The 17,152-nt window shown below is 43.5% G+C and overlaps 1 protein-coding gene across 1 annotated transcript in view; it reads right to left on the bottom strand.

The window, feature by feature from the left end:
• The window catches only part of LOC137378579 (polycystin-1-like protein 2), a 175,634-nt gene that overhangs the window by 114,906 nt on the left and 43,576 nt on the right, over positions 1 to 17,152 (bottom strand). Inside the window, exons 12-15 of the mRNA XM_068048884.1 lie at positions 14,078 to 14,195; positions 7,593 to 7,713; positions 7,322 to 7,466; positions 5,071 to 5,271 (exon numbers count right to left, since the gene is read on the bottom strand). Coding sequence (XP_067904985.1) covers positions 5,071 to 5,271; positions 7,322 to 7,466; positions 7,593 to 7,713; positions 14,078 to 14,195 — 585 coding nt within the window. The remainder of the gene's footprint in view (positions 1 to 5,070; positions 5,272 to 7,321; positions 7,467 to 7,592; positions 7,714 to 14,077; positions 14,196 to 17,152) is intronic.

Raw genomic sequence — 17,152 nt, forward strand, 5'->3', positions numbered from 1 at the left:
CTAGGTAGGTGAACTCTTGAACCACTTCCAGAGCGTGGTCGCCAATATTGATGGATGGAGCATTTCTGACATCCTGCCCCATGATGTTCGTTTTCTTGAGGCTGATGGTTAGGCCAAATTCATTGCAGGCAGACGCAAACCTGTCGATGAGACTCTGCAGGCATTCTTCAGTGAGATGTTAAAGCAGCATCGTCAGCAAAGAGGAGTTCTCTGATGAGGACTTTCCGTACTTTGGACTTCGCTCTTAGACGGGCAAGGTTGAACAACCTGCCCCCTGATCTTGTGTGGAGGAAAATTCCTTCTTCAGAGGATTTGAACGCATGTGAAAGCAGCAGGGAGAAGAAAATCCCAAAAAGTGTGGGTGCGAGAACACAGCCCTGTTTCACACCACTCAGGATAGGAAAGGGCTCTGATGAGGAGCCACCATGTTGAATTGTGCCTTTCATATTGTCATGGAATGAGGTGATGATACTTAGTAGCTTTGGTGGACATCCGATCTTTTCTAGTAGTCTGAAGAGACCACGTCTGCTGACGAGGTCAAAGGCTTTGGTGAGATCAATGAAAGCAATGTAGAGGGGCATCTGTTGTTCACGGCATTTCTCCTGTATCTGACGAAGGGAGAACAGCATGTCAATAGTCAATCTCTCTGCACGAAAGCCACACTGTGCCTCAGGGTAGACGCGCTCGGCCAGCTTCTGGAGCCTGTTCAGAGCGACTCGAGCAAAGACTTTTGTAATTAGGAAAGCTAATAGAATGTTATTGTTTATTGCGTAGGGAAGTGAATACAGAAGTAGGGAGGTTATGCTTCAGTTGTACAGGGCATTGGTGAGACTACACTGGAGTTCTGTGTACAGTATTGATCTCCTTATTTAAGGAAGGATGTAAATGCGTTGGAAGCAGTTCAGAGAAGGTTTACTAGACTAATATCTGGAATGGACAGGTTGTCTTATGAGGAAAGGTTGGATAGGCTAGGCTGGTATCTGCTGAAGTTTAGAAGAGTAAGAGTCAACTTGATTGAAACATATAAGATTCTGAGGGGTCTTGACAGGGTGGCAGTGGAAAGGATGTTTCCTCTTGTGGGAGAATCTAGAACTAGGGGTCACTATTTAAAAATAAGGGGTCCCCCATTTAAGACAGAGATGAGGAAAAATTTTTTCTCAGAGGGTTGTGGGTCTTTGGAATTCACTTCCTCACAAGGCAGTGGAAGCAGAGTTTTTAAATATTTTTAAGGCAGAGGTAGGTAGATTGTTGATAAGCAAGGGGGTTATCGGGGGTAGGTGGGAATGTGGAGTCGAGGTTACAATCAGATCAGCCATGATCTTGTTGAATGGTGCAGCAGGCTCGAGGGGCCTGCTCTGAATTCCTATGTTTGTATGTTGTTAAATTCTAACAGTAAATGGTAACTATCATTAATATCCAGGTTTAGAAGTTCTAATTCCATGTTTTTTATGTTATTAACAGGTCATGTTGCTCTTGTTTCAATCATTACTCTTGGTAATTTGCTGATCCTTTTAAAAATAACTTTCTCTCTTGGCAGTGTAATGGAAATTTAAATATGTTAATCAGCCAGCAACGTCTCCATAATTCAGCATTCATATATGATTGTTGCTGGCTGTCGTGATAGTCAAAGAGCCATTTTATTTTTCAGATTTTATGGGAGGAATTTTCACCCCCCAGAGTGGGTGGAAGGTGAGTTAATAATAAAAATATGGGCAAACCAACCCCGGCTCACCTCCAACCCGCCCCCTTTCAGTTTTAATGGAGCCAGGCTCGGGGAGGACGGGGCATGATCAGGTGACTAACCACTGTCAGGAGGCAAATTGAGCCACTAAAATATTTTAAGGAGGCTGCATGCCTCCATTTTATCTTGTTTTATTTTTAATACTTGCAGGCCAGGTTTCTCAGGCCTTCGGAATCTCTGCAGCTGAAGGGAGATGTGAACGGCCAGGTCTCTCAGGTAAGTGTCTGTACAGCACTGCTTCTGGGCCAGGAGGAGCAAGAATGCTTCCCCCCAGCCCACCAATCCTCCATGTTCGTTCCTAGCAATGGGATCCCCATGACCTGCCAAACCCTACCCATGCGATGCCCGATTCCCCCCAGCCCCTTGCAATGACTCTCCCCACATCCCCGCTGTTCGATTTCTCCCACCTGCTGCAATGTCAGACTTACCTCCAATCTGCAACCTGGCTGCTTTCCAGCCTGACAGCCAACCAGCCTGTCAAGATGGCTAAATATTGGGTTGGAAACCTACTGAAAAAAATTTAAGACAGGCCTGTCTGCTAAACTCAACAGGATCTATAGGAAACGTTTACTTCTGGGATTCCCATCCCCTCAACAACTCCCCCCGCCCCCCTCCCCCCGCAAAGCCTGGCTCGGGTATAAAATTAAAAGCTGACCCAGGCCCGACCCGACAACAGCCAACCCGAACCCGACCCGGGCCCGAGTCCTTTAATTTTTTTTAAATGCCGGACCCGACCCAAACACGACACATGCAGTTGGGTTTGGTTGGGTAGCCAGGCTTTACTGTAGAGTGCGGAGTCTCGACTGCACGTTTCCCGCCTTGACGTCCTGAATGTTCATTTCAAGATTACTTCCCGGACCAAGGCAGCACTGTTCACGTCCAGCCCGACCTGACCCGAGCCCGAATGCTGGACCCAGAAGAGAGACCTGACCCGAACCCAACACATGTCGTCGGGTCTGGTCAAATTTGGGTTGGGTAACCACACTTTACCCCCACCCCCCCCAACTTCACCTATGCTCTCTTTCCATGCTGGGGCCAAAGTGTCTTAAAAAAAATACTCAAAAGGTGATGTTCAAACCAGCAGCACCAAAGTTGACTGTTGTCATTATCAGCCAGACATCCAATTGTCCAATGTATGTTTGACATTCCAATCAAATATTACAGAAAGAAATTATGTGAACAAATTGTCAATAGTATAAAATTAAAGGTTGATCATCTATTGATGTGTAGGCAATGATATCACCAGCGCATTTAGTAAATTAGCGTTACAATAAATTCCTCTCATTTGTCTCATTGATTCCTGAAAACTGGGCATGAAAATCTGAATGGGCTCCTCCTGTGATTTGCTATGTTTAGTTTTAAAAAGACGAGCAATTGCTGGAAATATAAAGAAGGTCCATCAGCATCTGTAAGTGAAAAGACAGATCAATATTTCAGATATAGACCCTTCGTCCATATACAAAACATGAATTCATCTTTTCTCGTTACAGATGTTAATGTACTTGCTCTGTGTTTTCAACACTTTTTCCCAGTGTTTGCCTTTTTTTCCTTTTTATACCGAGCTACAATTGCTTTTTTCTAAACAGAGTTTCCTTCCAAAATATTGGGCTGAAGCGATTAAAATTGCAGCCCGCCCGTGCGGGCCGCATACCAAAGAGCTGCCACAATTCCAAGCATGTTGGCTCATTTAATTAGCCAGGGCAGGTTGCCCCCCCACTCCACGATCACGTCGAGGGGGCGGTCTGTCCGTCCCTGGCAATGGTGTTAACTCGCTGTGCGCAGGCGCTGACGCCATATTAAAAGGGCTGTTAGCCATACCGGCTTATTTAAATATTTAAAGAAAGATTGAATTAAATTAATAAATACATCTATTTTGCCCCCTCCCACCCCCAATAACAATTAAATTAATTATTTGCCCTTCCTCCCCAAACACTAACCTTTACTATTCGACCTTCACCACCCCCCCCACAAAACTGCACAAACTTTAAACTTCAACCCTTCCCACCATCCCCTACACCCATGACCCCACGCCACCCCCCCCCCCCCCACTGAGAAACTTACCTCCTCCCCTTCCCCACCAGTGTTGTGCCTCGTTTCCCAGGATGGGGATCTGAAGGCACAGGAGTGCCAGCCGCTGAGCTGAAGATTGCAGCGGGAGACCAAGATTAATGGTAAGTACAAGAAAATCTATTAATTTATTTTATTTAGATATGGTGATTGTGCTCCCATCGCCGAGCGGCTGGGGGGGGGGGGTGGAGGGGGGGGTGGGAAATGCCCCACCACTGCCAGGACGATTGGTCCAGGCCCTGCCGGCGTTGAGGTCCGTGGCGGGCGTCATCCGGGGCCATCTTCAGGACCCCCCGCCATGGACCCCGACGTCGAGGGCTCCTTAAAATCCAGCCAATCAAGTGCCTCATATTCCTGTCTGTGGTTGCAAAAACAAAGAAGAAAAATTAAATACCACTACAATAAGTGCTGACACTTTGCCTCTTGCACTGGATATAGATTTGTCACGGTAAACATTCATTTTAACATTCTTACAATAGTCGCTTGGTAGTATAGAACTTGAGTATTGCTGAAAGCAGAATCATGCTGTCAAAGCTTTTCGTCTTGCACCGATCAGGACAGACTCAAGAATGCCAAATTTCAAAAGGAGCAACAATTTATTCCATGTGAGAAAAGGGTACTGATTGGTTGGCAAGTTGACTCTAATTGGTTGAGGTATTGCCACAGAGAATGCACCTTTTTTGAATTAAACAAAAGCATGGGGGACAATAGTTCCTGGTAGATTTTATTAAAACCTTGGGGGACAATAGTTCCTGGTAGATTTTATTAAAACCTTGGGGGACAATAGTTCCTGGTAGATTGGCAACACATCTCATCTTTCAGCAATATTCTTAGTGGCTTGGTGGCTTTCTGACAGTTAGGAGACACTTTTGTAACCTTCATGTATACTGACAGACTCATTCTTTAGTCCGGAGAGTGGTGAGAGTGTGGAACTGACTACCATATGAAGTAGTTTTGGCAAATAGCAGAAATGCATTTAAGGGGAAGCTCGATAAGTACATGAGGGAGAAAGGACTAGAAGGATTATGCTGATAGGGTGAGATGAAGTAGGATGGGAGGAGGTTTATGTGGAGCAAAATCACTGACACAGACCAGTTGGGCTGAATGGCCTGTTTCTGTGCTGTATTTTCTATGCAATTCTATGGACTTTGAATTGCAATCTTCACTCCAGGTGCTTCAAAGTCCAAATAAATTTAAACACCCAAAGACATGACTTAAATACAACAATACTCTATTTTTAGAATGAAACAAAAAGGTATTACCTTGTTTTACAAAGAAACAGTATGTAAGACCTGAAGAACTGCAGGATGAGTTCAAGCTGCAGTTGACAGTGCATTTGATGCTGAATTTTGTTGAGACTGTTGATCCTTCTTTGGGAGAAACATTGCAGGATGGCACTGGTAGTGGAGGCATCATGCTAACAATGTAATCTTTGTATTTATAATCACCATTATCACTTATCCCTAAAATAAAAAAACACAAGGTAACAAGTATACAATTTTATCCCACTCCTGCAGTAGGTTCTAATGGTAACAGAAAAGTAATTATGTGCCTCAACCTTCAGAAGTATTTTTTCTGCATGTCTTTCGAGCAATACCTCTCAATCTGTGACCAGACTCCCAAGAACCAAACCCAGAAAAATCAGTGTCAATTGATAAAACTCAGGTACACTTGTTTTTGACTGGGCACCTCAGCAACATAGCCCTCCTTTGACCAGTCATACAAAGCATGCCATTGCATACAGCCAGTGCACATGATCCACATTTTACAACTAGAACAAATACAGGATCTATCCCTGTTGGGGAAACAGAATCATCATGTAATACGCCAAAAAAGTAGAAAACTTCACAAAATCAGAAACATTTGTTGGGGCTTCCATCAGTCTTTTTCACTGCTCTTGGGGTCTAAATGGATTAGCTAAAAGGAGATTTAATAACTATACATTTTCTACCTCAGGTAATTATAATTAACATTTGAAGAAGACACGAGTGATGGCAAAAAAATTGCACGCCGATTAAATTTAAAGTGATGGGGATGATTAAAGGAGAGTGCCCAGGAGGAGACAAATACTCAGCAAGCTTTTTGGAGAGCCTTAAAAGGCAACTCAACCCATCAGCAACCTTTGTCAAAGCTGAAGGGACAGGACATCAAAATGTGGCAGGAACAAATGAAGGGAAAGGAACCCTAGGTGCAGACATAAGTCTGATTGACATGAGCGAGCAAGCAAGCCTGTCACTTACTCCTGTTTTATGTCTGCTAAAGTCACAGCAGCACTGCATGGGGTGTGTGCAAGGAAGGATCACCTCTGTGCCACTCCACAGTACTATTCCCATCAATCAGCAGTGTAGCTTTTCTATAAAGAGATTGTAGCCAAATTTCAGGTGACAGCTGACCATTACTGTCTTGGTACATGGCAGCCCTTTAGTCTGTTGTAATAGTACAGCTCTCCATCTTTGTCTCCTGCAAATCCAGACCTTGGAGTTGTGAGTAATTATTCAAATTAGCTTCGGCCAGAGAATTTAATGCTATTTCCACTTGACCATTCAGGTGGGATTAACACCAGTTCTAAGCCATTTAGAACTGAATTAGAGAAATATTTTCTCAGTTGGGTCGTCAACACAACTGGCCTATAATGTACAACAACAACTTGTGTGTGTATGGATGTATATATATATATAAAAACACCTTTAATGTAATAAAATGTCCCAAACTACTTCACAGGAGCACAATAAACAAACTTTTGACCAGATTTTGACAAAAGGTGATATTAGCACAGATGGCCAAAAGTTTGGTCAAAGAGTTAATTTTAAGGAGCATCTTCGAGGAAGAAAGAGCAGTGGAGAGGTTTATGGAGGGAATTCCAGTGTTTAGGGCCTAGGCAGCCGAAGGCACAGCCACCAATGGTGAAGCAATTAAAATCTAGGATGCTCAAGAAGCCGGAATGCAAGGAGTGTGATATCTAGAAGGGTTCTAGGGCAAGGTTGGGGAAAAGGCTGTATGCTGTTCAAAGCCATTTAAAAATATAACTCACACAGCAGCAGATCAGAGACAGCAGCTGAATTTTACAGTGTAGTCCAACGCAGAAGTGTAGTCTTGATATCTAGAGAAGTCTAGGAATTTGGAAGCCAAATTTGAGAGAAGGTCCAGAGCTCACAAATAAAGAGCAGGCATGGCCAGGAGTGAGGGTTTAAACTAGCAGTCAGAGACGGTTTAAATTAGCAGTCAACTTGTCATTTGAACTAAAATGCATCCACTATTACAGTCAATGGAACTTAAACAGTGGAAGAGAGGAGACGGGGACAGAAAGGGCAAAGGATTGCAGTGGATGGCCAGTGGATAGATGTGCACAGTGAGGAGATCCCAAGGGAACTAACTGCCCAGGAGCCACCTTGAAGAAGTTTTGTAGGTCTTTGGCTGATTCATTTTTTAACTGTTTGCTATGAATCAAATAATCATTAATCTCAACATTTTCCAAAGGCAGGGCTGGTTGTTCAAGAAATCCATCTGACTTACCTACTGCCCTCACTTTTAATACTGGGGCAAACTTATCTAGTTCCTCATTTCCCAAGATCAACACATTTGTGTTTTCCTTCATTAATATCAGTGATTCCTGAGCAATGTGTTGCTGTTTGATATTACAAGCAGAAGGCAGGTTGATCTAAAGTAGAAAATATATATATTACTATATTGCCCAAAGTAAAGTAAAATAAATTGGGATGTTTAAAAGTGATCTCTTTATGCCAATATTTTAATAAATTAAGTAATCTGATTTTTTTTCCTTTACCTGTCTCTTTGAAGGATTCATTCTATACCAATTATATTTGACTGAATTCTTGCAGTCCTGACAATCAATAGTCAATGTAACATTTTCTGAAGGATCAACTGGATTGCAGTTGTTCTTGCATCTAAAATATAGCACAAGGTAACTCAAGTTTCATCTTCAACTTAATAACTACTACATTTAGGCAATTAATTATTTTTACATTTTGGGGATATCGAATGCAGTTTCCTAATGAATGAGAAGTCATACTTAGATTATACATTTTTCATTGTTAATAAGTCACCAGACGAGATTTCATTGCTCAGCTGCTGTTACACACTTTGTTGTGTCTGCTGGAGTCACCAAAAGAGATTTTCCTGAACCGAGTCACTCAACCAGAGTTGCCTAGCTTAGTTCAGCAACAAAGCATTCCTACCCAATTTCTTCATTGTCTACAATGAATACTGAACATACATATCGAGATAAAATTCAGATAAAAATCCATTCTTAGCCCAATTAGATTGTGTCTGCCCCTTTAAAAACTATATAACGTACATCTGTAAAGAAACATTATAGCAGTTTGTTCCATCTATGCAGGTCCCACATCATTTTAGATGCCAAAAGATTTGGGGATAAGGTCAGTGATGCCTTGATTGATGAGACTATAAGCAGGAGCGAGTGCATTTTAAAATATATTCTTATACATTTTCCATTTGAGATTTGAGTTCTTCTGGAGTTTGGGAAGGTGTGGAAAATTGGAGATGTTTCAGAATTCCCTGGATATAGTGAAGGATTGCTCCATTAGTTTTCCAGTGGTAGTGAAGAGACCTCTGAGTTTCTTGGAGAAGAGTCTGTTTCAGAGTTAGCTGACAGTGGATGTGTCTATTTCTTAGTGTTGTTGGGGTGGTTATCTCTTCCCTTATAGACAAGTGAGGCTATACTTGTTTGAATGGGCTTCAGATTTCTGTATCTGACTTTTGGCTGGCCGAAAGGCAAATCAAATCTGATTGTGGTCCCATCCGTAGTATAGCATGCACCCTGCACTATCTTCTGAGATGACAAATCCTTATAATGTCAGAGGACAAAATTACTTTATTTGAAAATTTAGCCAAGAGCGGATTCTAAAATATCACAATCTCTGGTGTGGTGTCACTATCCCCATTCTATTCAGATTACCTTAACTTTGTTGCTTATGCCTGTGCTCATCATTATCATCATCAATCCAGGACAAAATATAGAGAAAATGCTTTTTGACTAGAAAACACTTTGATGATTTCAATGGGAAACTATAAACCATCAAGTACACAAGTCTAATGATGTTCATTAATATTTCAGTATGAATTCAACTCTAAACCAAACTGGTCGTCTAAGTGCTGGTGACGATAATAAGATGCAGTCTAGAACTGGGAGCCTCTAAAGTCTATGATTCTGGATGAGGCACATTCCAAATAATGACCATCTAGTAGGAGGCTGGAATTTCAATGGTGACAAGTGCAGAGAATGTTGAAAGGTAATAAAGACATAAATCTGTAAGGAAATATTATCGCTGGGTTCAGAACAACTACACAATAGCAATATGTTGGGAATCTATGTCTGGAACTATGATTAGACCAGATATATATTTATCGAAAGTCTACTATATTAAGCATGTGATACTATTATTGAATATGGCCTGCAGACACATATATAATTGGAGCTCTGCTATCATTTGTACTGGAACAGCATATAAAAATGACCTAGCTCATGAATTAACCATCCTGCACAGAGTAATCTTCAATCCAAATGTATTCCCATACCTGATATTCATGCCCTTTTTGCTCTTCTTGGTGAAGATCAGACATTTCTCTGCTGTACTGTTCATTGTGCCAGGATAACTTACAGTTAGTCTGATTGAAATGAAAGAATTGGGTGGAGGTAGGCAGGACGGATTGATGGTCAGATCCTGGTGAACGGTATCAATTTGATTGTTTCGTGTACAAATGTCCCACAATGGCCAGCATACACCTTCACAAGGCACAGAGAGATAATAATGTAGCAAATAATAATGTGACTCAGTTGCAAGTTGCATTTCCAGCTGAAAAATTATCAGTGCTAATTTTAGAAAACATTTTTAAAATTTGTTTCATGGGATGTGGGCATCGCTGGCCAGGCCAGCATTTATTGCCCATCCCTAATTGCCCATGAGAAGGTGGTAAGCTACCTTCTTAAACCGCTGCCGTCCACGTGGGGTAGGTACACCCACAGTGCTATTAGGAAGGGAGATCCAGGGTTTTAACCCAGTGACAGTGAAGGAATGGCGATATAGTTCCAAGTCAGGATGGTGTGTGGCTTGGAGGGGAACTTGCAGGTGATGGTGTTCCCACACATCTGCTGCCCTTGTCCTTCTAGGTGGTAGAGGTTGTGGATTTGGAAGGTGTTGCCTGAGTAGCCTTGGTGAGTTGCTGCAGTGCATCTTGTAATATTCTATATCCTAAGGTTGGAGACACTCATTTAACCACCACCATTTTATATCACAAGGACAATGCTGTTCAACTCATCAGAGTCAGTTCTAGCCTTAACGCCTGATTTACACTATACAACTTTAACATCAGCACAAAGCCAAAATTACTTCACACGAATGCTTCAGTTCTAGTGTAAATGCACCCTACTGTAAATAATTACAGCCCAGGGTGTATCGCTTTGCTCCCTGAGATTCTTGCTGCTTAAATAAAATTAGTTGATCTTCCTGGTGTTGAACATGGGAAGTCAAGATCAAGACACCTTTTAGATCAAGAAGCTTTAGGGACAACAAGGTAATTGAAGTAAGGAGGGAGAAAAGAGAAGGCAGTCGAGAGGGAGATGGTGAGGGAGGAAGAGAGGAGAGGGAAAGGGTGGGGGGGGGGGGGGGGTGCGGGGGGGAGGTCTAGAGATCCCCTGCCCACTCCATCATTAAATATTTCCCTTCCAACCTACAGCTGGAAAATAGGTTTTCACTGGCACTGCTGGGTGGAAGCAGGATGATGGTGCATTTAAAATGATGCAAAAAAGCATTAGTGCCCCATTCCCGTTCCAGAACCAGCCAATCCCAACTTTGGTCATAGTGTCATTTACAGTATAGAAGGAGGACATTCAGCCTATCGAGTCCATGCCAGCTTTCCGCAGAGCAATCCAGTTGGTCCCACTCCCTCGCTCAATCCCCGTAGCCCTGTAAGTTTATTTCCTTCATGTACCCATCCAATTTCCTTTTGAAATCATTGATTGTCTCTGCTTCCACCACCCTCATGGGCAGTGAGTTCCAGGTTTGCTGTGTAAAACAGTTCTTCCTCATATTCCCTCTAGTCCTTGTACCATCAGTTAATGGGAATAGTTTTTCCTGGTCTAACTTAACTAAACCTGTCATAATCTTGTGCATTTTCTATTAAATCTCCCCGTAATCTCCTTTGTTCTAAGGAGAACAAACCCAGCTTTTCCAACTTAACTTTATAACTAAAATCCCCCATCCCTGGAACCATTCTGGTAAATCTCCTCTGCACCCTCTCAAGGACCCTCACATCTTTCCTAAAGTGTGGTGACCAGAACTGAATGCAATACTCTAGTTGGGGACTAATTAAAGCTTTATAAAAGTTCAGCAAAAGTGCTTTTGCACTCTGTGGGCTGGATTTTAAAATCCCACTGCTGATCTCAGCGACGGTCACAAAAAATGGTGGCCTGCCCGTGTGGGATGCGTGTCAATGAGGCACCAAGATCTTAAGCGCGGCGGCTCATTTAAATAGCCGGGGTGGGCTGCCAATCCCCCCCGCCCCCAATCTCGTGGAGGGGGCGGGCTGTCCATTCCCAGCAATGGTGTCAGGCGCTTGTGCGCAGATGTTGGTGCCATTTTGAAAGGGCTGCCAGCCCTGCTGCCTAATTTAAATTTTTAAAGACAGATTCCCTAAAATTAAATAAATAAATTTATTTTGCCCCTTTCCCACCTTCTCCCTTTATCATCTTGCCTTTATCCCCCCACCCCCCACCAAACTGCACAAAATTTACTGTTCAACCCTTCCCACTATCCCCTACACCCATTACGTGTTTTTGACCCTGTTCTCCAACCCCCGCACTAAAAATCTTTTCTCCCTCCACTCTCGCCACCAGTGTAGCGCCGCCTTTCCTCGGACAGGGATTTTAAGACACGGGAGTGCCGGCCACCGCGCCAAAGATCGCGGCTGGCCCTCAAGATCGCAGGTAAGTGTATGTTAATTCATTTATTTTATTGATTCAATTGTGGTCCCATCACCCAGCAACAGGGCAGCCACCACCAAGCCTCGCTGCCGCCGGGAGGATTGGGCCGAGCCAGGCCCTTACGACATCGAAATCTATGGCGGGCCTCATCCGGAGCCATCTTCAGGCCCTCTCTGCCACAGAACTCGATGACTGGGGGAGAACAAGATCCAGCCCTATGCCTCTATTTATGTGGCCCAAGATCCCATATGCTTTGCCAACCACTCTCTCAATATGTCCTGCCACCTTCAAAGATCGTTGCACATGCACTTCCAGGTCCCGCTGTTCCTGCACACTCTTTAGAACTGTGCCATTAAGTTTATATTGCCTCACCCTATTCCTTCAGCCAAAATGCATCACCTCACCTTTATCTGAATGAAATTTCGTCTGCCACCTCTCTGCCTATTCTGCTCTTCTATCTATGTCCTCTTGCAGGTGATTCGTATCATCCTCACTGTTTACAACTCCTCGAAGTTTGATATCATCAGCAAATTTTGAAATTCTACTCCATATTCAGGAGCCAAGTTATTTATATAGTGCAAAAAAACCAGGGTCCCAGCACTGACCCTTGGGGAACACCACTGTCTACCATCCTCCAGACTGAAAAACAAGCAATTACAACAACTCGCTGGTCTCTGTCCTTCAGACAATTTTTTATCCAATTGGACACTGACCATCCTATTTCATGAACCTCAATTTTGTTCTCCAGCCTTTTTATGTGGTACTTCATCGAGTGCTTTCTTAAAATCCACATAGACAACATCCATCGCATTCCCTTCATCAATCTTCTCCGTTACTTCATCAAAAAACTCAATTAGATTAGCCAAGCATGATCTGCATTTTACAAATCCATGCTGGCTATCCCTAATTAACTCAAACCTCTTCAAGTACCTGTTGATCTTTTTTCTCTGATTATTGTTTATAAAACCTTACCCACCACTGATGTTCAACTAGCTGGTCTGTAGTTGCTAAGACAGTCTTTACACCCTTTCTTGAATAAGGGTGTCACATTTGCCACTCTCCAATCCTCTGGCACCTCCCCATATCAAAGGAAGATTGGAAGATTATGGCAAGCCCTTCTGTTATCTCCACTCCTAACTCCTTTAGCAACCTGAGATGCAAGCCATCTGAACCAGGTGACTTATCTACGTTAAACATTGATAACCTTTTCAGTACCTCCTCACTTTCAATTTTTACCCTGTCCATTGCCCCTACTCTCTCTGTTTATACCATTATTTTGTCAGATTCCTCTTCCTGAGAAAACACCGATACAAAATATTCGTTAAGTGTTTTAACCTTGCCTTGTTCCCTAAAGCATATTTATTTATTTATTTATTTAGAGATACAGCACTGAAACAGGCCCTTTCATATTACCCTCTTTGTCCCTAATAGGCTGCACTCCACCTCTTACTACCTGCTTACTATTTACACACTGGTAGAAGATTTTTGGGTCCCCTTTTATGTTGACTGCCATTCTATTTTCATATTCTCTCCTTGCCAGTCTTATTTTTCTCTTCACCTCCCCTCTTAACTTAGTGTATCTCTATCTCCCTTGTCATCCAAGGAGCCCTGTTTTTGGTTCCCCTATATTCTGCCCTTGCTACAATGTACCTAGCCTGTACCTGAAGCATCTCTTCCTTAAATATAACCCAATGTTCTGTTACAGTTTTGCCGGTCAGTCTTTGGTTCCATTTTATCCTGGCTAGATCCCTTCTCCTCGCATTAAAATAAGTCGTCTTCCAATCTAACCGTTCTACCTTATATCGTTCCTTGCTTCTCTGCATTATGGAGTCTGAACCTGATGATACAATGATCACTCTTACCCAAGTGTTCCCCCACAGACACTTGGTCCACTTGGTAGGGCATTCTGCTGGATGGCTGGAGAGCCTGCCTAGCTCAGACAGGGAAGGACTTGTCAATATGCAAATTGGGGTCCACAGATGTACATAGCACCACAGTTGCCATTTTAGGACACTACTAAGCACAGTATGCATTGTACACACTCTGCGCAGAATCAGCTGGCAGTCCAGAGCAGTCCCTGCTGCATTGGCCAAAAACATGCACTGGCAACATAACTGAGGCCCCCGCCCAACCCTTCTTCCAGCCCATAGGCCAGTTGGCTGACCCAGATCACTCATTTTCCACCCATGCTATGATGTCAGCTATGGCTTTGTTGATAGCTCTCTTGCTTCTGAGTCAGAAGGTTGTGGATTCAAGTTCTATTTGAGAGACTTAAGCACAAGAATCTGGGTGCCACTCTAGTGCAGTACTGAGGGAGTGCTGCACTATCAATGGTGCTGTCTTTCAGATGGGACCTGCTCTCTCGACTGGCACTTTTTCGAAGAAGAGCCGGGAAGTTATCCCCGGTGTCCTGGCAAATATTTATCCCTTAATCAACATCATTAAATCAGATTATATGGAGTATCACATTGCTGTTTGGGGTACATCTTTGTGCTTTTTGTGGTGTATGTTAACGATTTGGAAGTAAATGTAGGGGGCATGATTAAGAAGTTTGCACATGACACAAAGATTGGCCCTGTGGGAGATAACGAGGAGGATAGCTGTAGGCTGCAGGAAGATATTGATGATCTGGTCAGATGGGCAGAAAAGTGGCAAATGGAATTCAACCTGGAGAAGTGTGAGATGATGCATTTGGGGAGGTCAAACAAGGCAAAGGATTACACGATTAATGGGAAAATACTGAGAAGTGTAGAGGAAGTGAGGGACCTTGGAGTGAATGTTCATAGATCCCTGAAGGTAGCAGGACAGGTCGATAAGGTGGTTAAGAAGGCTTATGGAATCCTTTCCTTTATTAGCTGAAGTATATATAAGAGCAGGGAGGTTACTCTGGAACTGTATAATTCATTGATTAGGCCACAACTTGAGTACTGTTTGCCGTTCTGGTCACCTCATTACAGAAAGGATGTAATTGCACTAGATGGGGTGCAGAGGAGATTTATGAGGATGTTGCCAGGACTGGAAAAATGCAGCTATGAGGAAAGATTGGATAGGCTGGGGTTGTTCCCCTTGGAACAGAGAAGGCTGATCTGACTGAAATGTACAAAATTTTGAGGGGCCTGGATAGAGTGGAGGTGAAGGGTCTATTCACCTTAGCAGAGTGGTCAGTGACGAGAGGGCATAGATTTAAAGTGATTGGTAGAAAAATTAGAGGGGAGATGAGGAAAATCTTTGTCACTCGGAGGATGGTGAGGGTCTGGAACCCACTGCCTGAAAGGGTAGTTGAGGCAGAAACCTTCAACCCATTCAAAAGGAATCTGGATATGCACCTCAAGTGCCATCAGTTGCAGGGCTACGGATCAAATGCTGGAAGGTGGGATGAGAATAGGTGGATCGTTTTCCGGCCAGCACAGACACAATGGGCCAAGTGGCCTCTTTCTGTGCCATAAACTTTCTATTATTCTATGATCTTGTTTTGCCCAAAATGACTGCTACATTTTCTTACATTAGAAGAGTGACTATACTTGAAAAGTACTTGATTGTCTGTAAAGCGCTATGGGATGCCGAGGTCATGAAAGACGCTATCGAAATGCAAGCCTTTCTTTCTTTTCTTTTAATGAGGCTTATGGACTGTGTCTCCTGTCGGGAGATTCAGGTATCTGACCAGCATTCTCTGCCAGTCAACTGTACACACACCTAAAATCTACACCCAATCTCCAAGATCTATTTAATTTGATCCTCATATATTCTATACCTCGGCTAATAAAGGAAAGGATTCCATATGCCTTTGATCGGGGAGTTGAGGGCTATGAGGAGCTGGCAAGAAAGAGGAGTTGAGGTCTGGGGCAGATGAGCCATGATCTTATTTAGTGGCTGGGCAGGCTTGAGGGGCCAAATGGCCAACTCCTGCTCCTATTTCTTATGTTCTTATGTTCATCTCTTAAAAACTCACCTCTGACTCTTTTCCTTCTCTCATCCTTACATTCATTTTTTTCCTCCATCAATACTGTCACGCATTAAGGGGGTAGTAGTGAAGAACTGGAGTGCAGCAAAGGTGTGCGGTTATTTATAAAGGGATCTGGAGATGATATAGGTAACTACAAACAATCAGTTTAGATCACTAAGAAGGCAAATTCTAGAATCAGTTATCAAAGATGAGGTTGTGACATAGGTACTTAGAAAGATGCAAAAAAGATTGTAACAGTCATGTATAGATTTAAAAAAGGATAGTTATGCCAGAGTAATTTAATAACACTTTTTAATAAGTAACAAAAGATGTACATAAAGTTAAGAAAATAGATGCGATATACTCAGATTTTAATAAACTCTTGATGGCTCATAGAAACTAGTCTTATGTATCAGGGTATTGATGGCGGCACGTTGGGATGGATTGAATTGTCGTTGGGAAACAGAGGCTCTGTGTGGATGGAAGGTGCTCTGGATGGAGGGTGTGAAAAGTGGAATCCCGTGTAAGTAAGTGCTGGATCAGTGCTCTTCAACAGACACCGCCATCACCATCCCCGGCTATGTCCTGTCCCACCGGTAGGACAGGCCCAGCAGAGATGGCGGCACAGTGGTATACAGTCAGGAGGGAGTTGCCCTGGAAGTCCTCAACATTGACTCCGGACCCTATGAAGTACCATGGCATCAGGTCAAACATTGGCAAGGAAACCTCCTGCTGATTACCAGCTACTGCACCGCCCCTCCGCTGATGAATCAGCACTCCTTCATGTTGACCACAACTTGGAGGAAGCTCTGAGGGTGGCAAGGGTGCAGAATGTACTCTGGGTGGGAGACTTCAATGTCCATCACCCAGCGTGGCTTGGTAGCACCATTACTGACTGAGCTGGCCGAGTCCTAAAGGACATAACTGCTAGATTGGGCATGCGGCAGGTGGTGAGGGAACCAACAAGAGGGAAAAACCTACTTGACCTCATCCTCACCATTCTGCCTGCTGCAGATGCATCTGTCCATGACAGTATTGGTAGAAGTGATCATGGCAGTCCTTCTGGAGACAAATTCCCGTCTTCACATTGAGGATACCCTCCATTGTGTTGTGTGGCACTGCCGCCATGCTAAATGGGATAGATTTCAAACAGATCAAGCAATGCAAAACTGGCATCCATGAGGCACTGTGGGCCATCAGCAGCAGCAGAATTGTACTTAACCACAATCTGTAACCTCATGGCCCGGCATATCCCCCACTCTACCATTACCATCAAGCCAGGAGACCAACCCTGGTTCAATGAAGAGTGCAGGAGGGCATGCCAGGAGCAGCACAAGGCATACCTCAAGATGAGGTGTCAAGCTAGTGAAGTGACAACCCAGGACTACTTGCGTGCCAAACTGCGTAAGCAGCATGAGATAGACAGAGCTAAGCGATCCCA

Source organism: Heterodontus francisci, chromosome 17 (assembly GCF_036365525.1).
Source record: "Heterodontus francisci isolate sHetFra1 chromosome 17, sHetFra1.hap1, whole genome shotgun sequence".
Taxonomy (NCBI): domain Eukaryota; kingdom Metazoa; phylum Chordata; class Chondrichthyes; order Heterodontiformes; family Heterodontidae; genus Heterodontus; species Heterodontus francisci.